The 23,608-nt window shown below is 41.7% G+C and overlaps 1 protein-coding gene across 1 annotated transcript in view; it reads left to right on the forward strand.

The window, feature by feature from the left end:
• Nucleotides 1-8,075: 8,075 nt before the first annotated feature.
• The window catches only part of SHCBP1 (SHC binding and spindle associated 1), a 37,455-nt gene continuing 21,922 nt past the window's right edge, over nucleotides 8,076-23,608 (forward strand). Inside the window, exons 1-8 of the mRNA XM_004264862.4 lie at nucleotides 8,076-8,229; nucleotides 11,265-11,432; nucleotides 11,608-11,723; nucleotides 13,143-13,351; nucleotides 17,905-17,997; nucleotides 21,593-21,826; nucleotides 21,918-22,086; nucleotides 22,429-22,549. Coding sequence (XP_004264910.2) covers nucleotides 8,121-8,229; nucleotides 11,265-11,432; nucleotides 11,608-11,723; nucleotides 13,143-13,351; nucleotides 17,905-17,997; nucleotides 21,593-21,826; nucleotides 21,918-22,086; nucleotides 22,429-22,549 — 1,219 coding nt within the window. The 5' untranslated portion in view covers nucleotides 8,076-8,120. The remainder of the gene's footprint in view (nucleotides 8,230-11,264; nucleotides 11,433-11,607; nucleotides 11,724-13,142; nucleotides 13,352-17,904; nucleotides 17,998-21,592; nucleotides 21,827-21,917; nucleotides 22,087-22,428; nucleotides 22,550-23,608) is intronic.

The raw sequence follows: 23,608 nt of genomic DNA on the forward strand, positions 1-23,608 counted from the left end.
ACCTTATGGGGATTCCCTTGTGTGTTATTTGTTGTTTTTCCCTTGCTGCTTTTAATATGTTTCCTTTGTATTTAATTTTTGACAGTTTGATTAATATGTGTCTTGGCGTATTTCTCCTCGGATTTATCCTGTATGGGACTCTCTGTGCTTCCTGGACTTGATTAACTATTTCCTTTCCCATATTAGGGAAGTTTTCAACTATAATCTCTTCAAATACTTTCTCAGTCCCTTTCTTTTTCTCTTCTTCTTCTGGAACCCCTATAATTCAAATGTTGGTGTGTTTAATGTCCCAGAGGTCTCTGAGACTGTCCTCAGTTCTTTTCATTCTTTTTTCTTTATTCTGCTCTGCAGTAGTTATTTCCACTATTTTATCTTCCAGGTCACTTATCCATTCTTCTGCCTCAGTTATTCTGCTATTGATCCCATCTAGAGTATTTTTCATTTCATTTATTGTATTGTTTATCATTGTTTGTTTCATCTTTAGTTCTTCTAGGTCCTTGTTAAATGTTTCTTGCATTTTGTCTATTCTATTTCCAAGATTTTGGATCATCTTTACTATCATTATTCTGAATTCTTTTTCAGGTAGACTGCCTATTTCCTCTTCATTTGTTAGGTCTGGTGGGTTTTTGTCTTGCTCCTTCATCTGCTGTGTGTTTTTCTGTCTTCTCTTTTTGCTTATCTTACTGTGTTTGGGGTCTCCTTTTTTCAGGCTGCAGGTTCGTAGTTCCCGTTGTTTCTGGCGTCTGTCCCCAGTGGCTAAGGTTGGTTCAGTGGGTTGTGTAGGCTTCCTGGTGGAGGGGACTAGTGCCTGTGTTCTAGTGGATGAGGCTGGATCTTGTCTTTCTGGTGGACAGGTCCACGTCTGGTGGTGTGTTTTGGGGTGTCTGTGGACTTATTATGATTTTAGGCAGCCTCTCTGCTAATGGGTGGGGTTGTGTTCCTGTCTTGCTAGTTGTTTGGCATAGGATGTTCAGCACTGTAGCTTGCTGGTCGTTGAGTGAAGCTGGGTGCTGGCATTGAGATGGCGGTCTCTGGGAGATTTTCACTGTTTGATATTATGTGGAGCTGGGAGGTCTCTTGTTGACCAGTGTCCTGAAGTTGGCCCACCTCAGAGGCACAGCACTGACTCCTGGCTGCAGTACCAAGAGCCTTTCATCCACACGGCTCAGAATAAAAGGGAGAAAAAGTAGAAAGAATTAGTAGAAGTAGAAAGAAAGAAAGAACGAAAGAAAGGAGGGAGAGAAGGAGGGAAGGGGGAGGGAGGGAGGAAGGAAGGAAGGAGGGAAGGAAGAAAAAAGAAAAAGAAAAAGTAAAATAAAGTAAGATAAAATATAATAAAGTTATTAAAATTAAAAAATATTTATTAAGAGAAAAACAAAAACAGACGGATAGAACCCTAGGACAAATGGTGGAAGCAAAGCTATACAGACAAAATCTCACATAGAAGCATACACATACACACTCACAAAAAGAGGAAAAGGGGAAAAAATCATAAATCTTGCTCTCAAAGTCCACCTCCTCAATTTGTGATGATTCGTTGTCTAGAGGAGGGAAGGAAGGAAAGAAAGAATGAAGATAAAGTAAAATAAAATAAAGTTATTAAAATAAAAAGTAATTATTAAGAAAAAAAAGTAAAAAGCAAAAATGGAGGGATAGAACCCTTGGACAAATGGTGGAAGCCAAGCTATACAGACAAAATCTCACACAGAAGCATACACATACACACTCACAAAAAAAGGAAAAGGGGAAAAAATCATAAATCTTGCTCTCGAAGTCCACCTCCTTAATTAGGGACGATTTGTTGTCTATTCATGTATTCCACAGATGCAGGGTACCTCAAATGGATTGTGGAGCTTTAATCCGCTGCTTCTGAGGCTGCTGGGAGAGATTTCCCTTTCTCTTCTTTGTTCTCACGGCTCCCAGAGGCTCAGCTTTGGATTTGGCCCCGCCTCTGCGTGTAGGTCGCCAGAGGGCGTCTGTTCTTCGCTCAGACAGGACGTGGTTAAAGGAGCAGCTGATTCGGGGGTTCTGGCTCACTCAGGCCGGGGGGAGGGAGGGGTACGGAGTGCGGGGCGAGCCTGCGGCGGCAGAGGCCGGCTTGACGTTGCACCAGCCTGAGGCACGCCATGCGTTCTCCCGGGGGAGTTGTCCCTGGATCCCGGGACCCTGGCAGTGGCGGGCTGCACAGGCTCTCTGGAAGGGGGGTATGGATAGTGACCTGTGCTCACACACAGGCTTCTTGGTGGCGGCAGCAACAGCCTTAGCGTCTCATGCCTGTCTCTGGGGTCCGCGCTGTTAGCCGCGGCTCGTGCCCGTTTTTGGAGCTCCTTTAAGCGGCGCTCTTAATCCCCTCTCCTCGCGCACCAGGAAACAAAGAGGGAAGAAAAAGTCTCTTGCCTCTTTGGCAGGTCCAGACTTTTCCCCAGACTCCCTCCCGGCCAGCCGTGGCGCACTAACCCGCTGGAGGCTGTGTTCATGCCGCCAACCCCAGTCCATTGCCGGCGCTCCGACCGAAGCTTGAGCCTCAGCTCCCAGACCCGCCCGCCCCGGCGGGGGAGCAGACAAGCCTCTTGGGCTGGTGAGTGCCGGTCAGCACCCATCCTCTGTGCGGGAATCTCTCCATTTTGCCCCCCGCACCCCTGTTACTGTGCTCTCCTCCGCGGCCCTGACGCTTCCCCCTCCGCCACCCGCAGTCACCGCCCGCGAAGGGGCTTCTAGTGTGTGGAAACCTTTCCTCCTTCACAGCTCCCTCCCACTGGTGCAAGTCCCATCCCTATCCTTTTGTCTCTGTTTATTCTTTTCTCTTTTGCCCTACCCAGGTACATGGGGGGTTTCTTGCCTTTTGGGAGGTATGAGGTCTTCTGCCAGCGTTCAGTAGGTGTTCTGTAGGAGTTGTTCCACGTGTAGATGTATTTCTGGTGTATCTGTGGGGAGGAAGGTGATCTCCGGGTCTTACTCTTCCGCCATCTTCCCGGAAGCCCCAGCTCTTGGGCAGCCCCATTTCTATTCAACATTGTACTGGAGGTTCTTCTAGCCAGAGCAGTTAGGCAAGAAAAAGAAATAAAAGACATTCAGAATGAAAAAGAAGAAATAAAACAATTTCTATTTGCAGATGACATGATCTTATCAAGGAAATGCAAATTTAAGGCATAATGAGATAGCACTATATACCTACTACAGTGGCCAAATTAAAAAGCAAGAAACAAAAAACACATGTTGGTGAGGATGTGGAACAACTGGAACCCTCATTTATTGCTGGTAGTAATGGAAAATGGTATAGCCACTTGTAATAGAGTTCTCTATTAACTGAAATATATATACATATATACACATACATATGTATGTATATATATACATACATATGTATGTGTATATATGTATATATATACATACATATATATGTATGTATATATGTGTGTGTGTATATATATATATATATATATACACACACACACAGGTCCTAAGATCTGATATATACACACACACACAGGTCCTAAGATCTGCATATATACACACATATATACATACATATATATATATGTATGTATATATGTGTGTATATATATATATATACACACACACACACACAGTCCTAAGAGAGAGATATATATATATATATACACACACACATATGTATATATGTGTGTGTGTATATATATATATATATATATATATATATATATATACACACACACACAGGTCCTAAGATCTGCAGGGTGAGTCAGCAAGCTGGAGACCTAGGAGAGCTCATGGTAGTTCCACAGTCCAATTCCAGAGGCCTGAGAACCAGGAGAGCTGATGGTATAGTTTCAGCCCAAAGGCCAGCAGGCTTGAGATCAAGGAAGAGCAAATGTTTCAGTTCTGTCTTATCCTGAAGGTTTTAGCCCAGTGCCCCTGCAAAGAGGGCCCTGCCTAGGATTCCCTCTAATTGGTGGCATTTATCCCAAGTCTGACTACACTCACTGGGTATTCTCTTGTTTAATATGCCTCTCCCCTGCTGGACCATGAGCTCCGTGAGGTAAGAGTTAGGTTTATTTGCTCTCTTCTAATCCCTGGAGCCTCGCACAAGGCCCAGAGGCTCTAGAGGAAACTGGCTGAAAGGACTTCTCAATGCTTTACCAAGTGCTAAAGACTTATTTTGAAAGTTTAAGCTTCCCTCTAGTGGAAAATACAAGCCAAACTTCGAGCCTAGCTTTTATTCTTTGTTTTTGTCAATAAGAGCCCCAGACTCTCAGACCAGAGAAGCAGAGACCTAGCATCTCTTCTCTCCCTGCCATGGAGTAGACATCGTGGGCTACCTGCCCACCCTGGGCCCACGTGGAGTTCCCCATAACTGCTGATGGAGGGACAGGCCTCCCCCAGTGGGACCCCTCCCAGGATCTGGGGGCTCTCCCCACCCTTCTCTGATGTTCAGAATTTGCACTGTCTGTCTTTGTCCTTGTCTGTGCTCAGAAACCCATTCATATGGATGTGGGAACACATTCTAAAGCAGGGCAATGGGGGCCATGCTGGGCTTCTCTCCCCCACGGGTCAAAGTCCTGAGCTGCACACTTTAGAGAGTGCTTCTGTCCTGGGGAAACTGGTGGGCTGGTTTGGGGGCAGAGGGCCCCCAATACAGGCCACATTCCCTGACCCTGACTTTGGTAATGGTAATAATGTTGAATCTGTGGTTCTGGGTAGGGGGTCTCTGGGCAGCAGCAGCAGCAGAAATGGCCCAGATCTGGCCATTTGACTCTAAACCTGACCCTTTGGCTAATGGCATCATAAAATTACACTATATATAAAAGGAGCAGTATCAATTTAGTTTGTCCCTTTACTAAGTGAAGTTTAGTAGTAGTTACCAGCAGTACAAAGATGAATATTACATGGTACTTGTCTTCAAAGGACCACAGCCTCTGACGCAATGTCACAAGTAGACTAGGCCTCAGAAGTTGCAAACTGGTGGTCTACAGATATGTTTTATTTGGCTGGCACAGTGTTTAAGTTGTTAAAAATTGGTTGCCAATCTTTTTTTTCTTAATTAACTTTTTTAAAAAAATTAATTAATTTATTTATTTTCGGCTGCACTAGGTCTTCGTTGCTGCATGTGGGCTTCTCACTGACGTGGCTTCTCTTGTTACAGAGCACGAGCTCTAGGCATGCGGGCTTCAGTAGTTGTGGCTCGGGCTTTAGAGCACAGACTCACTAGTTGTGGCGCATGGGCTTAGTTGCTCTGCAGCATGTGGGATCCCCCTGGACCAGGGCTCGAACCTGTGTCCCCTACATTGGCAGGCAGATTCTTAACCACTGCACCACCAGAGAAGACCCGGTTGCCAATCTTTTAATAAGGGAAATTTCTTATAAAAATCTAGACTTCTGGCTTCAATTGGAAAACCAACGTGGCAACATGGGGTCCATACCCATCACTTCTCACGGGACTGGCACCAGTGCCCACTTCTCTCCTTCTGTCATCCGCCTGGCCATTCTGGGCACTGCATTGAGACTCCTGTGCTAGGAATAGCAAGAGGGGAGCAATTAATTCTGGAAGCAGGTGAGAGAGTGGGTGAGTCCTCTCAGGTGCGGTGACTTCCCAGGTGCCATCTCGACAGCCTGCATGGGAGATGGTGGTGGCCACAGGGGCTGTGGCAGGGAGGGTGGGATGAGATGAGAGCCTTATAAGCTGGAGGATGGACTGCACTTGTCTTTGCAGCATTCAGGAACGTGAATCATGAATGAGAGCTCCAGGTCAAGTTTTCCAGCAGGAGATGAAACTGAAATAGCTGCAGGAGAGAACTCAGGTCTGAAGATCTCTGTATCAAACATGAATTATGCTACTTGAGGACTGGGGATCTTGTTGAAATGCAGATTCCAGTCCAGCAGATCTGGGGGTAGGGGAGGGACTCTGCATTTCTAACAAGCTCCTGGTCCCTGGACTGTACTTTGAGCGGCTGGGGCTTAGAACAGAGGTTGTGATCCTAGTAGGCTGTGGGCCAAATTTGGCCTGGGAAATAAGGTTTTTCTGGGTTGCATAGTGTTTACATTAAAAAAAAAAAGTTGCTAACAGCTTAAAATCAGGCATTTTCACATAAAAGTCTGAATCTGTCTTCACCACTCATCATTCTCTATTACATCACTGAATTTTATTTTATTATTTTTCATAATTGAATCTTGCTTGTTAATTGATTTTTTACTTGTTCATTGTGCATCTCCACTAGGCTGTGAATTCCATGCGGGCAGGACCTTGTCTGCTTGTTTGCCCCTGCTTCCCTTGAGCCTAGAACAATGTCTGGCACACAGTCTATACTCTCTATATTTATTATTTGTCAAGTGAACTAGCACATCTGCTTTCCTGTGTGCTCACAGTGAGTGCCACTGTCCACACTTGGCCTTCTTCACTCACTTCTGTTACCTCCTGATGAAGGTGGACTCAGGAAAATGCCCTTGGGAGTCCCCTAGTTTTAGGGGATCTGAGAAGGAGGAAGAAGAATGAAGGCAGGAAGGAGAACCAGAAGAGTGAAGGACCAGAAGAGAGAAGGCCCGGAGGCCAGGGGAGGAAGGACTACGGAAGGGGATGCTGGGCTGTCAGTGCTGCAGCGGGCGGAGGGCGATAGGAGCGAGGGAGGGCAGGCCTCTGGAGGAAGCTACTGGCTGTTGAGAAAGCAGGAGAGGAAAGGCACTACCCCAGAGCAATTTGGTGCTATCCAGAAAGTGTGGAGGCAGTATCTCAAGATTGCAGTTGGGCTTTGGGAAGTTTTTAGGGGAGGGCAGTAACTTTTGAGCCCCTGTGTAGACAGAGTATAAGGACCTAGTGGTGAGAAAGAGTGAAGATATAAAAAGGACTGGGAATAATGGGTGCCACCCCACCTAAGGCAGGTGGAAGGCTGTGATGGGCTGCAGATGGAGGGATTGGAAAGGAAGAATTAAAAAACCCTTTCCTTAGGGTAAGGGGGAGGGGGCAGGAAAAGCAAACTCCCAAGAAATGTGTGCTCCTAAAAGGTCTCCACTTAGGGGAAAACTCTAAAAACTTTCCATATAATCCATGCAAGCATAGGTTTGGAAATGTACCCAGTTTAATAAGTGATTTGTCCTTAATATCATTTCAGCTGTGAGGGATCTGAGAGACTTTAGCCCAAGGTTTTCCTTTAAGGCAGTAAGTGGAAATGTCTTCTCTGTGATAACTGTCATGACCAGGCTCTTGTCTTTCTGTGGGACTCATCTTCCTGGTGTTCTGTAACCTCTGCTGTTGCCGGCCATCTCAGGTCTGACTAGTCATGGCCTGGCAGAGCCGTTAAAGTGTGGATTCAGGAATTTGGCTGGTTTTTAATACTGGCACTGCTGGGTTAAATTGGGCATTTCTTAATTTCTTGGTGGCTCCATGTCGTCACCTGTAAAATGGGAATAACAATAATATTTCCTGTCTCATAGGATGGTTTTTGAAGATTGAATAAGATACTGCAGATAAAATATGCAGGGGTGTCTTGCACACAGTACTCAACAAATGTTAGCTATTATTATTGGAGGTTATAGTTGTTGATTAATAAATGTAGGTAAAACATACTTATACATTCTAAATATTATTTGACATTCTTTGAAAATATCCTCTGTGTGTAGGTAGTGAATTAAAGAGGGGGAGAGAGAGAAAAAGCGAGAGAGCAACTGATTTTTGGTGGTGAAAAGTTTGGAGCCATCTAGGCCAATATACTATTAGAACTGAAGATGCTCTTCTGAGAGGTGAAGTGACTTGCCCAAGGTAATACCAGTAGTAATGGAAGAAACAAGTCTAAATACTATGTTTTTTGAATCTCAAGCCAGTGTCTTTTCCGCTCTACCTCACTTCCAGGTATGGCTTGTTAGTTTTTCGGAACTCATCCCAAATTATGTCCTAATTCAACTCTGTCCAAGTTCGTCCCAGTAAACAAAAAGAGCAAGAGCTTGGACGAGAAGAGCAGTCCTTCCGGCCAGTAGATGGCGCGCAGGCACTGCAACCGGGGTGGGTGGAGGCTGAAGGGGCGGGGCTCGTGCGGAAACGGGGGCCACGCAAACTTTCCTTTAATTGGTCAAAGAGCCTCGGCCCACTATCCAATCAGAAGCGGCTGCTTCTTCGCATTACTGGGCCGGGCGGCCGCCCGCGGAAATTTGAAATGGCTGACGGGCTGCTGGCTGGTGGTGGGTTGGGGTCGGAGGCGATGGCGCGGGACCATGAGCGCACCAGCTGGGCTGCGGAAGAGGAGCCGGCGCCCCTCGGGAAAGGTGAGCACCCGTCGTGACGGGCCGGCGGAGCCGCCGCCTGCGACAGACCGTGTCGGCAGCGCGGGGGGCGTCGGGACTCTCCGAGGGCGCTTGGGGCGCAGGCCTTCCGGACCTTGCTGGCCAGGGTGGCGGCGGTGGCTGGGCGACGCCCCGACGTCGAAGTCAGGAGGTACCTAGGGCAACTCACCCCGCCCAATCTGGCCTCAGCTTCCTCGAGCCTGGAGGGAACTGGGCCGGGCCGGGAATTCCCACTTTTGTTGTCTGGGTGGGCCCCCCGGGCTTTGTGCACGCGTTTGTGAGTCCAGAGTGGGCGCATTTTTAAAATTTGCATCTCAAAGGAGATCACGTACCACACTTCCCTTTACCGAAAGAGAAGAAACTTGAACGCTTGGCCTAGTTGGCTGCATCTAAGCCTGCACTGAGCATTGAGGGCAGGTGACATGCCCAAGGGTAGGGGAGCCAATTTGGGACAGAGTCTAAAAGTAGAACCCAGGTCTAATTCTCAGTCCTTTCTACCTCTTCATGGAGACTCCGTTTTTTCCCCCTGATATTTTAAGGTGGTTTTACTTTAACATTTTCAGTTGTATTGTGTAGTGGAAAGAGTCCTGGAGAAGTGAGAGAACATAGGTGTGACTTAACTCCTCTACCAACCACTCTTGTGAACTGGCAACAGTCACTTGGCTTCAGTTTGCCCATCTGGAAAACAGGTAGTGGTGCTACGGAGTGGTGAAGATGAAGTGAAATAATGTGTGAAAAGAAATACTTTCAAATAGGATCTAAAAAATTGTGCTGAAGTAAGGTGTTCTTTTTAATTGTAAGACACACATAACAAAATTTACCATCTTAACCATTTTTAAGTGTACAGTTCAGTGGTATTAAACACATTCACATTGTTGTGTAGCCATCACCACCCTCTGTTACCATGGTTCTTTTCATCTTGTAAACTGAAACTCTATACCTATTGAATAATAAACCCCCAATCACCCCTCCCCCCAGCTCCTGGCAACCACCATTATACTTTGTCTTTATGATATGATTTTGACTAAGTACCTCATATCAGTGGAATTGCACAGTATTTGTCTTTCTGTGACTGGCTTATTTCACGCAGTATAATGTTCATCCAACACTTGTAATTTCCTTCCTTTTTTTTTTTGCCGTACGCGGGCCTCTCACTATTGTGGCCTCTCCTGTTGCGGAGCACAGGCTCCGGACGCGCAGGCTCAGTGGCCATGGCTCACGGGGCCCAGCCGCTCCGCGGCATGTGGGATCTTCCCGGACTAGGGCATGAACCCGTGTCCCCTGCATCGGCAGGCGGACTCTCACCCACTGCGCCACCAGGGAAGCCCAACACTTGTTATCTTGATAGTTTTTCTTATTGATTTTTGGATAATAGTCACCTAATGTGTGTGAGATGATGGTATTATTTCTTTAACAAACATTTATATCTATGTTATGTGGTGGGTACTGTTGTAAGTGATTAACATATAGTTTATTCTCTTAATTTTATTGAAGTTGGCATACTGTTTTCATCTTCCTTTAGGTACAGAGAGATTGTTACACAGCAGGTGAGGTATTGATGTCCTTCTGAGGCTCAGGTGCATTGATAATCTGTAAGCAGGAAGCCCTTCACTACACCTTGGTCATCTTGTTGCCATGTCCAAAGTTGTACTGCTCGCTGTACGACAGGCCAGTGAATTGAGAGACGAGTTGTTGGGGCAAGGAATAGAGACTTTATTTGGAAAGCCAGCTGACTGAGAAGATGGTGGAATAGAGTCCCAAAGAACCATCTTGCCAAAGTTAGAATTCAGGCTTCCTTTATACTAAAAGGGGAGAGGTTGTGGCTGGTTGTTGCAAACTTCTTGGTGTCAGAATCCTTTGTTCTTGCATCTATCCGGGTAGGTCAGGTCAGGATGTTCCTGTAAACCTACAACAAGACAAATGTTATTCTCTGTTTAGCAACTTTTTATCTCTATATGAGTGGAAAAGTGTTATACCTTTAAAGGTCAGAGCTTTGAGAAGGGGCTATCCTGTGTATTTCAGGCTATAGGCAACATTCTTGTATCAAAAGCAATAGGATACAAAGGGTAAAGTACAAGAAACAGATCCAATATGGAGTCAGATTTGTTCTTCCCTATTACAGTCTGTGGGGTCACATAATTCTGGTGGCCTGAACAGGGGCAGAGAAGTGGAAGGAGGGAGAAAAGAAGGAGAAATATAAGAGGTAAGGGAAGAGAAAGACTGCTGCTAGTAATTGTCTCAGATACCCTTCCTGAGACCACAGGAAAGAAGTTTGCCAGTCTAAATGCTACCCTCAGTATTTATTTAGTAGTCGTTTTGTCTATTAAAAACATCGTATTGCACAGAATTAGATATGTCACTGGCCCAATCACGCCTTGTGAAACATAATTACATACAGCCCAAACCTAATGCAATTAGCATTTTCTAATCCTTTCCTTAGACACAGGCATTGAAATTAGTCAGATGGAACCTAGAAACTTTTGTGAAGTAAACCTTATGCATTATTAACAATCTCTCATCCCTGTTTATTGAGGGGCATTGACAAGCTGATATTGTAGAAATTAGAGGGAGGTTTCAGTTTGTTTGAGATGGAGTATAGGAAATCAGCTCTGTATTTAATGCAGCTTTATGGAATTGTTTTGGAAAAAAATGACTGTAAGCTATGTGACCATTATAACTTGCTAGCTCTAGTAATAATCATAGCCGTGTCCTCTGAAGGAGACCTTGGGTGATTCCCACTTAATTAAAAACAACCCTCTTCCTCACAGAACAGCAGCAAAAACCTAACCCATGAAGGATTTTAAGTCCTTATTGTTTTGAAGTAGAACTTGGATTTTGAGATATTTTTAAATTTAGAAAACTTTTTTTCTGACAATGATAGAGGTAAGTAAAGCATTATACCCAAATCCTTGTTTTTATTTGTTTGGAATTTCTAAGCAAGTATATGAAAATAGAAGCAGTTTATAAGCACTGGAAGTGTCTGGGATAGTTGAGCCTGCCTATTTTTGTTCTCTTAGGTTTGTTTGAAGATGAAGATTCATGCAGTGATTGTAGCAATCATGATAAACCAGGTACTAGTTTACAAAGTTTTGTGCCAGAAGGAAAAACTCATTTCCCAGAAATGTTCCAGACAAGTCATCTTTTGTTCTATGAGCGATTCAGAGCTTATCAAGATTACATTTTAGGTGAGTAGGTCCTCTTTTTTGCTTCTTTTGTCTTTTAATTTATATGTATTCAGTAGATGGTCTCAGTTCCTCAGACTGCTGTTTGTTGGTTCTGAGAAAGTAGATTTGAGTGGATTTATTAACTTCTCTCTCCTTTATGCAGCCCCAATTCTTATTGTGTTTAATTTTTTTGTAGCTGACTGTAAGGCCTCTGAGGTAAAAGAATTCACAGCTGAGTTCTTAGAGAAGGTCCTTGAACCATCTGGATGGCGGGCAGTCTGGCACACTAATGTGTTCAAGGTGCTGGTTGAGGTAAATTTAATTCTGTTGTTAAGACATTTAGCTAAAAACACTTTCCCTCAGACTGTTGTAGCCACAGTGCTTATTTTTAATTAAGGTTTATGAGCTGATTGAAAATAGCATGTTTTTTACATCTAACTGCCACAGTGTATGAAGTGTTCCACAAATTTTAAAGGCAACTGAGGAGGAGCTACCAGGGAATTGAGGTGGTTTAAGCTTCAGTGTCCTTTAAAAAGGGGAAATGGATTAGAAACCTATGAAGTGAGGGAGGTATTTGAGACGGTTTAAAAAACAAAGAGGCCTAATTATAAAGTCAGTGGGGTTTGAATTGATTTTTTACCTTCTTAGTTGTAGCCCATTAAAGTAGCTCAAACCAAGCGGGCATTTTAAAACTAGCCTATTTTTTGCCTGACAAAGTTGTAGGTATGTGGTTAACCTCTTGATGTTCCATTGCAGAAAGTAAAAACAATCTTATTTTTCAACTGACTGGGCCTTTTACATTAAATTTGCACTCTAATTACAGCTGTGAATTTTTCTCAGTGTGTGTTAACAGGACCCCCACCCCCACCCCGCTCCGTTAAACTAAAATGGTAAACCAGGGAGTGTGAATGAATACAAGTTGTGGCTGCAGACCCTTTAGAAAATGACATCACATGCTGCAGTGACTATATATGAGGCAATGGTTTGCAAGCAGCTGTTCCTTGTGGATTTTTAAATTTTGGGTTATGCTAATGTCTTTGGTTGCAGTTCAGGCCTATTAATTTGATTATGATAGTAGCTCCCTTCCCCCAACACATCTCAATTCTCTAAAAGCAGTCCAAGTCATTGTTTTAAAAGAGAAATGCGCCAGCCATTCCTCTGCTTAAAAACCTCTAATGCACTGCATTTACCAAAGGCCTGTGCTGGCTTTATGGCTTCTCATTGTGCTAGATAACATGTAAAAGCCAAGCTCCTTCCATTGCCCTTCCTGTCCTGATCTTGCCTCTCTCTCACCTCACCTCCTGCTGCCCATACCTCATTTCCTTCCTGTGGTTCCAGCAAGAAACACTGTTTCTCTGCCAGCTGCCAAGCTTGTCTCTGCCCCAGGGCCTTTTGCATCTTTCCTGCTCTTCACACGGCTGCTTCCTTTTCATCCCTTTTATCGCAGTTCAGAAGTGACTTCCCCTACCCTCCCAGTAAAACCAGACCACCACCCCTGCTACTTATTCTCTGTCACATACTTGTTGCCATCTTGTTTGTTTATTTGTCCTCTCAATTACGATGTCAGCTCCATGTGGGTACAAGCCAAGCCTGTCTTGTTTATCCTTTATGTTATGGAAGAAGGCTCCCCACTCCCATTTCATGCTTTAAAAAAATCAGGCTGTAAGTAGTGTTTTAGATGTATCTTAATTTTGATTTGCATATGTTAAGTCACATTATTTTAAATTTCAGATCACAGATGTGGACTTTGCAGCCTTGAAGGCAGTGGTGAGGCTTGCTGACCCGTACCTCTGTGAATCTCAAGTCAGCACTTTTACTTTGGAGTGTATGAAAGAGCTCCTTGATTTGAAGGAACACCGGTTGCCCCTGCAGGAGCTGTGGGTGGTATTTGATGATTCTGGAGTGTTTGACCAGACAGCACTTGCAATTGAGCATATCAGGTAGGAAAAAAGGTTGATAAAAGTAACCTTGTGGCCAAAAACTTTGGATGAAATGCAGTAATTCTGGTCTGTATTATACCTAGATTTAAAACTCAAACTGTAAACTTGGTCACTGCAATACTTAAAAATATTCAAAGACAGTGGAAACTTTTTAAAATTAAAAAAATGTTTTCAATGTTTAAAATTTTCAATTTGAGGTAATTTCAGACTTACAGAAAATTTGAGAAAAGTAGTACTAGGGATTCCTGTATAGCCTTCTCTCAGTGTCCCCAAATGTTAACAAAAGATAGGGGATTTTAAAATTTGGTTTGTATATATTTAGAAACTGTCTTAAAAGTTCTGGATGCTAAGGCTATAGTTGATGTACTTGAACATAAGAGGAAAGGAAAGAAGGTAAAGAAGGTGGTATACCATCACTTGTGCACTGATAAGCCTGACATACAGTGTTTTCAAGGATATGTCTGGCCAAAGAATGTTTTGTCAGGCCACTTCCAGGATCCTTAGGGGGTATGTGCCTGCCTTTCAACCTTTTTTGGCTTAGTCGGTTTCCACTTGCATTAATAGGTATGCTTTTTTTAGTTTTTCAGATAACTTTTTTGTCAGATAGTTCCTAATACAGATAGTTCTTTTGAATATTCTTTTTATAAGTATATTTACTAAGGAAGGCTTATTTTTGGCTAATTAAATATGGACTTAGGGGCTTCCCTGGTGGCGCAGTGGTTGAGAGTCCGCCTGCCGATGCAGGGGACACGGGTTCGTGCCCCGGTCCGGGAGGATCCCACATGCTGCGGAGCGGCTAGGCCCGTGAGCCGTGGCCGCTGAGCCTGCGCGTCCGGAGCCTGTGCTCCGCAACGGGAGAGGCCACAACAGTGAGAGGCCCGCGTACCGCCAAAAAAAAAAGGACTTATATTCCTCCATGAACTGGAAGATTGGATAATATAAAGGTCATGTTAATAATGTTGCTTGATGTTTTGTAGTTCAAAAAGTACTTTCCAGTTTCTATGCCGTTAGTGAGTGAACCTGGTTTTGCTGAGCTTAATTTGATACTCTACAAAGAAGCAGAGTGTCTTGGGCCCTGCTTCTGACATTTCATAGAAAATTTCTAATTGTATGCAAGGACATTGGACTTGCATACAATGCAAGGACTGTAGGTATTCAATATTAGGTCAAACAACATAAATCTAAAGAACTGGCTTATGTCTAGAACCAAAATAACTCTCTTATGTTTCTCTCACTTAAAAAATCTGTCAGTTGAGGCATATGAAGGTAAAGGGATAATTGACGAGTTTAGGAAATTAGGAATCAGGGAGCTAATCTCTTATGGGTATAGAAGTTGATAGAAAATCAAGTATCTGGAATTAGTAATAGTATTATTTGAAGGCGAGCCTGGCTAAATTATTCTTTATTTTGAGGTGAGGGCTCAGATTCTGGTCAGTGTCCAGAAAAGGTCAAATTATGAGGGTTTTCATTTGTTCATTTTATTCAGTAAGTATTTCAGTGCCAGGTCCTGAGTTGAGGGTGAGATGTGACTGGTGCACAAAACAGACACAATCACCATCACCAGGGAGATGTCAGTCTAAAGGTGGGAGATGAACCTTGATGAAATAATCACATAAAGATAATGTGTATGATTGGAAACTGCAGTGAGTGCTGTGAGGGATTACAGAGTGTTCTAAGACTAGGTCAGGTTGCTGTAATACGGTTATTTCCTGAGGAAATGGTATTTGAACTTGGGTCTGAAGGGTTGGCTAGGTGAAAGTGGTTGTGGCAGTTTAGGGGAGGGAACAGGTTCAGGAACTCAGTGAGTTTAAGGAGCCGGAGGGCCAACGTGGTTAGAACATAGGCAGTAATGAAGAGACTTAGGAAACCAGCTTAGAGGTTGTCAGGGGTCCGAAGATGCAGGGATTTGTCAGCCAATGGACAATTTTTGTCTTTAAGAGCAGTGGGAAACCGCTGAAGGGTTTTCAATCAGCTTTGTGTTTTATGATATGATCAGCTTTGTGTTTTAAAAGGTTTGTTCTGGCTGCTGTGTAGAAAGTAAATGGAGGGGGAAGGGGTAGAGAGATCAGTTAAGAGGCAGAGTGGACTAGGGTGGAGATATGGAGAGTACAGATTAGGCTTATTGAGAAAGTAGGATGGCTAAGACTTGGTGGTAGAGTGGATATGGAAGAAGTCAAGGCTGACTCCCAAGTTTCTGTCTTGAGAGAATAAACACTGGAGGAGGTGCAGATGTGAATGAAATGTGATTGCCTGGTACTGAACTGGTGAGGATATTTGAGCTGGGTCATGAAGTGTAAATATAAGCTTACCAGGTGGAAAAGGTGGAAGGCAGTCTGACCAGCATGTCACAGCGGCTTTGAAAGAGCTTGTGAAATTGGTAGTTTGCACACAGGGTCTCTGAGGCAAGAGAGGTGCTCTAGAGGTGGACTGTGAGTCCATGTAATATCACCAAGCTCAGGAATTTGGATTTTGTTCTGAGGACAGCAAGGAGCCAGCAGAGTCTTTTGGTTGAGTAAGGGCATGCTCAGGTTTGGTTTTTTTTTGGTTTGTTTTTGAGAGATGGACTCTAGAGGGTGAAGAGAATGACAGTCTAATCTATAAGAATTAAGAGATGGCTTCATTTTCACTGCTCCTTCCTTTTCAACTTTTTGACAGTTATATCGTCTGTACTTCCTGGCGTTCCACTAATGCTTCTACTCCTACAGTACCATTGAAATTGTGCTTAAGGTCACTCATATTCTCATATCCAGTCGTCACTCCTCTGATCTCATCTTACCTTGACCTCTTGGTCACATTCTAATTATTTGATCATTCCCATCTTCTTAACATACTCTACTCTCTTTCCAGTTTCTGGGACACCACTTTATGATAGTGTGTCATGGGCTTGCTTTCTTAATAATCTTGGCCAGCTCTTTCCTCTTATGCTCAAACTTTAGAATGTTGAAGTTACCCAGGGCTCAGGCCTAGGCTATCTACACTTCTCTCTCTCTAATCAGCTTTGAAAGCACATTAGAATCTCCTGGAAATTTTCTTTATAGGAGTATTCCAACTACTACATGAAGAAAGAATGATAAGATGAGAATATCAGTATTTTGCAACCCATAATAAAGTAGAGGTTTCAGGCAATGATCATCAATGGCTGCTACAGCCATTGGTGAAAACCTGATAGGGAACTTTGTGGCAGATAAATCAGGCTGACAGTATCTGAATCCATTGATCATTCTTAAGCTCATCATCAAAAGAGATGACCAGGTATCATGTGCTTGGTGATGAAGCTACATTATACCTCCCTTGAAGTATTCTTGCCAAAAAGTCTTTCCTAAAGACGATCAAGTCCCTAGTCCTTACTATCAGTTTACTAGAAATAAAGGAAACAGAAGGACATGTTAACTGACCCCTTGGGGAAGCAATCAGTAAAATTCAGAGTGTGGGAAACTATTAAATAAATTGCAAGGTGAAAAAGAGGGATGGATAATCTATAGAGTAAAAGTGATTTAATTAAATTCAATGGCTGACCCTTGTTTGGACCCTGATGAGCAAGCCAACTGTAAAACAACAGCAACAACAAAAGAGATAATTAGGGAAAACTGAACACTGACTGGATACTTGGTTATTAAGGAATTAAAACTTTTTTTGTATAAAGATTTATTTTAGAGGCACATACTGAAAATTTATGAGTGATATGATATGTCAGAAATTTGCTTTAAAATGATCCAGTGTCAGGATGGTGGAGGTAGGAGAGCAGAGAAGTAAGTGGGTGGAGTAGAGGTGAAATAAGATTGCCTGTGAGTTGATAATTGTTGAAGCTGGTGATGGATACATGGTATTCATGTTTTCATGTTTGCTCTTGTATATGTTTGAAATTTTCCATGATGAAAAATTTGTTAAATCACTTTGGGGAGCTTTAAAAAAATATGGATCCTGCACCCTCCCTCCCCCATCCCCCACCCAAGAGATTCTAGTTTATTGGTCTGGAATAGGGTTGAAAATCAACTTTTAAAAGCTTCTCAGGGGACTCTAATGGGCAGTCAGGGTTGAGAACTACTGCTTTATTTTATGTCCCTGGATGATCTCATCTATTGCTCTAATGCCATCAATATGCTGACAACTTCCAGATTTATGTCTCTAGCCCTGACCTTTTCCTTGAGCTCTGGTCTTGTATATTTATCTGCACGCTTGACATCATCCATTTGGAGTTCAAATAGGCATCTCAACCTGAACATGGTGAAAACAGAACTCTTTATTTTCAACCATAAACTTGTTTCTCTCCCAGTCTTTTCTATCTTAACAAATGGCACTACTTTCCACCAAGTTACAGATGGTCAATAAATAGTTCTTCTGATAAATAGAAGGTCCTAATAGAATCAATGTTATAGAAAACTTCTTTAGCCAATCCAAAGAAGTTCATGTGTGACTCATGACTATCAAATCTAGCAAATATTCAGTCTTCTCTACCATACTTGATAGACTTGTTTTGATTTACTCTTATTCCTCCCAAACCCTAACATTTTAAGCCAGTGATTGAATTTGAGTGATACTAATTTCCTTTCCAGGTTTTTCTATCAGAACATTTGGAGGAGTTGGGATGAAGAAGAAGAGGATGAGTATGATTATTTTGTTAGATGTGTTGAACCTCGATTGAGATTGTAAGTATTTTTTAGTGGCCTTGTACATGTTGGAAAAAATAGCTATTTGTGATTTAATTTCACCTGTGTTTTGTATATACTGTATATATACTCCTACAGATAGAAACAGACTGATATAAAATAGTATAACCCACTGACAAGTTATTAAATAAAAATTGTACAGGTGCAGAGAAACCTACTTTTAGTGTTTATAATCCTACTTGTAGTGTTTTTAGAGTCTAAAAGCAGAGAATTCAAGAACATGTAAATTAACAGCTCACTCTTGTAAATTTGAATAAAACTTAATTGAGCTAATATGTTAAAAAGAAACAACCCGTTACTAAACTCAATAAAAACAATTGAAGAACAGTGAAATTAATTGAATTATAGAAGACTTTTTTTTTCTTGAGTACTTTTAAAGACATGGCTTTACTCTTAAGTTCTTACAGTAAAACATAGTAGGCTAAACAGACTTACCTCAGGATGTTTTGTCAAGTTCTTTTCCTTAAATCTTATTTGATAAATAGATGAAAATACTAAATAGTTAATATTGATGGTGAATAAAAATTTCCAAAATACCTAAATACATTCTACTGACTTATCATATTTTGGTAGGGAAAAACCCTTCCATTATAAAAATACCCCAAATTAACCATGCAACCCAAATAGTTGTCCTGCACTGACTTTGTTAAATGTGGCTTCCACTAGATGGTGCTATAAGACCAGGTAACTTTTTGGTAGTTGTGCATAGTAATTTAATACGCAGTGCTGCAATAAGAATAAAATTAGACCTTGCAGGCCAAAAAAAGAAAAAAAAATTGTAGAAGGTAATTTTTTTCCCTGTGTGAAAGATGATTTGGTTACATAAGATAAGGCAGTAACCCTTTACATTTCTGTATAACCAATTTGATTTAGTAAGTTTCTCTTCATTTAAACAGTGAATCATAAGTAAAAAATACGTGAGAAGTCTGGTTAAGGTTGGTTCTACCTGGTTTAGAATTATGTATGTCTGATTTCAGCTTTTCATAAATTGGCTGTGATTTCTATTTAGCCTTTCCAATTTTTCCATTATGCATTTCCTGTTTTCTCATAGTGTATTCAGTAAAATGCCAGAATTTCAATAAGCTTGCATATTTTCTAGTTTTGATATACTTGCTTTTAAAGAGCAATGATTGGTTTTGATTGAAGGGAAATGTAATGGTAGATGAATATCATGTATCTGGCAAATTTGATCTTTACTTGGAAAATAACTGTATTCCGATTTGACAGTCTTACATGTTCAAACAACAAGAAATGATTTACATACATATCTTATACATCACTGGCAGATGGGAAAGCATAAGGGAGGAATTGTTTTCAGTTATGGAGAAGAAACTATGGTACTTGATGGGGAAACTGGAATGTTATCAAATATAGGCAGACTCTTTAAAAGGTCCCTAGGCTAAGACAGGAGTAGAGCTATTCACAGGCAAGAGTTAAAGGGAATCAAACCATATTGTCTTGATTTTGCACTGTGAAGTAAATATTTTTCCTTTCTAATTCAAAACACTCTGCTTCAGAGCTTATGGGTCTGAGACACAGATGTTGGTTCATTACTTTGAGACTATGAAGTATCACTATAATGAGAAGAAATAAGCTGATTGGCATGGATATTGGAAATGCTAAGAAACTAATTTTAAAATTTGAGTCTTAATCTTTGTAACTTAGTAGATCTGATCAAGCAGTCAGTGGTTGGGCCCCCAATTTCTTGTTTGCAAATTGGATTTCTAGAATATCTTTAAATGAGTATGGATTAACCAAAGCAGACAAAATCCTTGCTTTTCAAGCTTCACCTAATTCATTTACTTGAAAAGTGGGAAAAATATTTTCTACTCATCTTAAGTACTATTTAAATGTTCACTGTAACTTGATGTAAATTTGTTTAGGTCTTATTTAGAGCGTGACGAAGTTAAGAAGACATTATCTAAGGCAGTCGTACTCAACCTTGGCTGCACATTAGAATTCCCAGGGAACTTTAAAAGATACCCCTCTACTTTTAGAGACTAATTTAATTGGTCTGGATGGGGACCTGATCATCTGTATTTTTAAAAGTTCCCCAGTGATTCTAATAAGCAGCCAAGGTTAAGAAGCTCTGGCCTAAGTCAGTATGCTTTTAACTGAGAAATAAAGCAATTATTTTAAAACGACAAGTAATGACAATAATATTGCAGTTTACTTTCAAATCCATTAATTTCATATCCATTAACTTGATTGTACACTCATAAATTATTGTATCTAGAAGTACTTTTTGTTCTGTCTATATATTTGAGAAGGTTTATAAATTAATAATAAACTTTCAGTGCCAACACAGTTGTCCAATACAAAGTTATTTTGTTTTAATCACTCTCTGGTTTAGTAATAACAGCTTATTTTTTTCTCAGAATCTCAAAGGCTTATGTTTTTGAAATACTCTAATAATCTTCCTGAGGGAATATTCAGCAAATTCTGCTCCATAGTGCTTTATTTATTTATTTAATATTTTATTTATTTATTTGGCTGCACTGGGTCTTAATTGCGGCACGTTAGAACTTTAGTTGCAGCATGCGAACTCTTAGTTGCGGCATGTGGGGTCTAGTTCCCTGACCAGGGATCAAACCCGGGCCCCCTGCATTGGGAGTGTGGAGTCTTAACCACTGAACCACCAGGGAAGTCCCCTCCATAGTGCTTTAAATGCAGGGAAGGGGGACTTCCCTGGTAGTCCAGTGGTTAAGAATCTGCCTTTCAATGCAGGGGACGTGATTTCAATCCCCTTAGTCAGGGAACTAAGATCCCACATACCGTGGGGCAACTAAGCCAGTGTGCCACAACTGCCATGCCCATGTGCCACAGCTAGAGAGCCCACGTGCCACAACTACTGAGCCCTCGCGCTCTGGAGCCCGTGCTCCACAACTAGAGAGCCCATGTGCTGCAACTATTGAGCCCGCGCACTCTAGAGCCCCTGCGCCACAACTAGAGAAGCCTGCGCACTGCAACGAAAGGCCCATGCACTGCAACAAAAGATCCCACATACCGCAACGAAGATCCCGTGTGCCTCAACTAAGACCTGATGCAGCCAAATAAATTAAAAAAAAAAAACTAAACTAAATTATAAAAATAAGTAAGTATAGGGAAGGACTAGATGATTTGAATCATTTAAAATTTTTGATCCTATAAATGTGGTAATCTTAAACATTGTTATGAAACTACTTGGGATACTATCCTCACCACCCCTACCTCCAGGTTGCCCTCTGCCACCCACTTATTAAGATTTTGAATCTAATATATGAGAAAATAATTTCTTGTTAAGTAATGATTACAAATTGTGCAACATGAACTCTCAGTGTTTCAGAAACACAAATGCTTGGATCTAAGGAAAAAAAAAATAGCAACTCCTCAAAAGAGAAAAGTTAGTGACCTTAATGAAGTGGTCCTTAAAGCTTTCAATAGCTTTCAGCTACTCAGTAAGACTTAACATGTTCCTGAGTTGCATACTATGAAACACTTTTCTTACGGGGTCTTTGAGGACTGCATGGGTGTCTTAATGATGGGAAAATGTGTCTGAAAGGCAGTGGGTTTCAATTTGCTTTTAAACTTTCAGGCATTATGACATTCTTGAAGACCGAGTTCCTTCAGGACTTATTGTTGACTATCAAGATCTGTTGACTCAATGTGAGGAGAGTTACAGGAAATTTTTAAATCTGAGAAGCAGTTTGTCAAATTGTAACTCTGATTCTGAGCAGGAAAACATCTCCATGGTGGAAGGGTTAAAATTGTATTCAGAGATTGAACAGTTGAAACAAAAGCTAAAACTCATTGAGAATCCTTTGTTGAGGTATGTGTATCTTTGTTCTTCCCAACTAGTTGGCATCTTTTCTAACCAGCTATGTTACTGAGAACTGACAGGTCTGTTTGGTTTCTTTAAGATATGTGTTTGGTTATCAGAAGAATTCTAATATACAAGCAAAAGGCATCCGTCCCAGTGGCCAGAAGGTCACCCATGTGGTCTCCTCCACCATGACGACTGGTCTGCTGCAGTCCCTGGTCAGGGATAAGCTTTGTCCAGAGCCTTGTAAGGAAGAAATAGAAATTCAGGTAAAAGGAGAGTTTCTTGCTCCAGGTGGCTTTTTTTTCTTCAGATTCACCCCAGGCTTTCCTGAATTCTACAAAAAGTTTTTAGGAGTTTCCCAGAGCTGGTTTTCTGTGAAATGGAAAGCAGTGAGAGCACCACCTTTCTGCAGTATTAGTCAGTTATCAACCATGCACTGAGCTCAGTGCAGTAGCAAAGGAGGCACTGAGCTCAGTGCAGTAGCAAGGGAGATACCTACATACGTAGTTTTGGCTCCCTTTTGAAAATGAAACATGAAGGCACCTGGAGTAATACTCAGGTTGCATTTGAGGGGTATATATTTGCAATATGTTGTTGTTGTTTTCTAGTTCCATAGTGATCCGTTGTCTGCTATAAATGCCTGCTATGAGGGCGACACTGTTATTGTTTGTCCTGGCTGTTACGTGGTACATGGTACGTTCTCCATCGCTGACTCCATTGAGTTAGAAGGTGAGTATGGAAGATCATACAACCAAACTCTCGTGCATGATACGCTTAAGATAACAGTAAATCACTGATCTTGTTGAAGCTCCAAGAATTTGATTTCGACCCATTTGATTTCAAATGAGTTGCCTTGAAACATTAAGGGTTTTTGGAGTGTACAGGTTATTGACTCAGTGTTTGAGCAACATGAGGTGTGATTCTTTGTGGCATTATAAATGTTGGGAAAACAAAAACATAGAGAAAAAAAGACCATTAGGAAGAAGTATAATTCCAGATTATAGGTGGTTGGTGAAAAGGAAATTCATTATTAGAATTAAAAAAAACATTCCAAGCAATATTTTTTAATTTGTTGCTTCCTCTTATTTCATATATGTTGTGGACATATTGGTGCTTTTTTTTTTTTTTAATTTAGCTTACTTTTGTGAAAGGTATAGGTCCAACTTGAAATTAGATGCAAAATCTTCATCTTAATTCTTTAAAAGCTTGTTGAATGTCACAAGTTCTAAAGTGTACTTTTGAGAACATTAATGTTGAAAGAGTCTTTTAAAAATAACTTTATTTATTTATTTAATTTTTGGCTGCGTTGGGTCTTCGTTGCTGTGCGCGGGCTTTCTCTAGTTGTGGTGAGCGGGGGCTACTCTTCGTTGCCGTGCAAGGGCTTCTCATTGCAGTGGCTTCTCTTGTGCAGCACGGACTCTAGGCGCATGGGCTTCAACAGTTGTGGTAGGTGTGCTCAGTAGTTGTGGCTCGCGAACTCCAAAGCGCAGCCTCAGTAGTTGTGGCACTCGGGCTTAATTGCTCCGTGGCATGTGGGATCTTCCCGGACGAGGGATCAAACCCATGTCCCCTGCATTGGCAGGCGGATTCTTAACCACTGCACCACCAGGGAAGTCCTAAAAATAACTTTTTAGGAGTTGAAATCTTATTGTACATTTAGAGTGATTCCTAAATTTAGGTTACTTTACAGTAGTTCACCTTGGTCCTTTGTATTTGCATAGCGTGTCAAATTTAGATGCACCTGTTCAACTATTTACCAGAAGAGCTTCAAGTTAGCAATAAAGCTTG

Source organism: Orcinus orca, chromosome 20 (assembly GCF_937001465.1).
Source record: "Orcinus orca chromosome 20, mOrcOrc1.1, whole genome shotgun sequence".
In the NCBI taxonomy this organism is placed as follows: Eukaryota; Metazoa; Chordata; class Mammalia; order Artiodactyla; family Delphinidae; genus Orcinus; species Orcinus orca.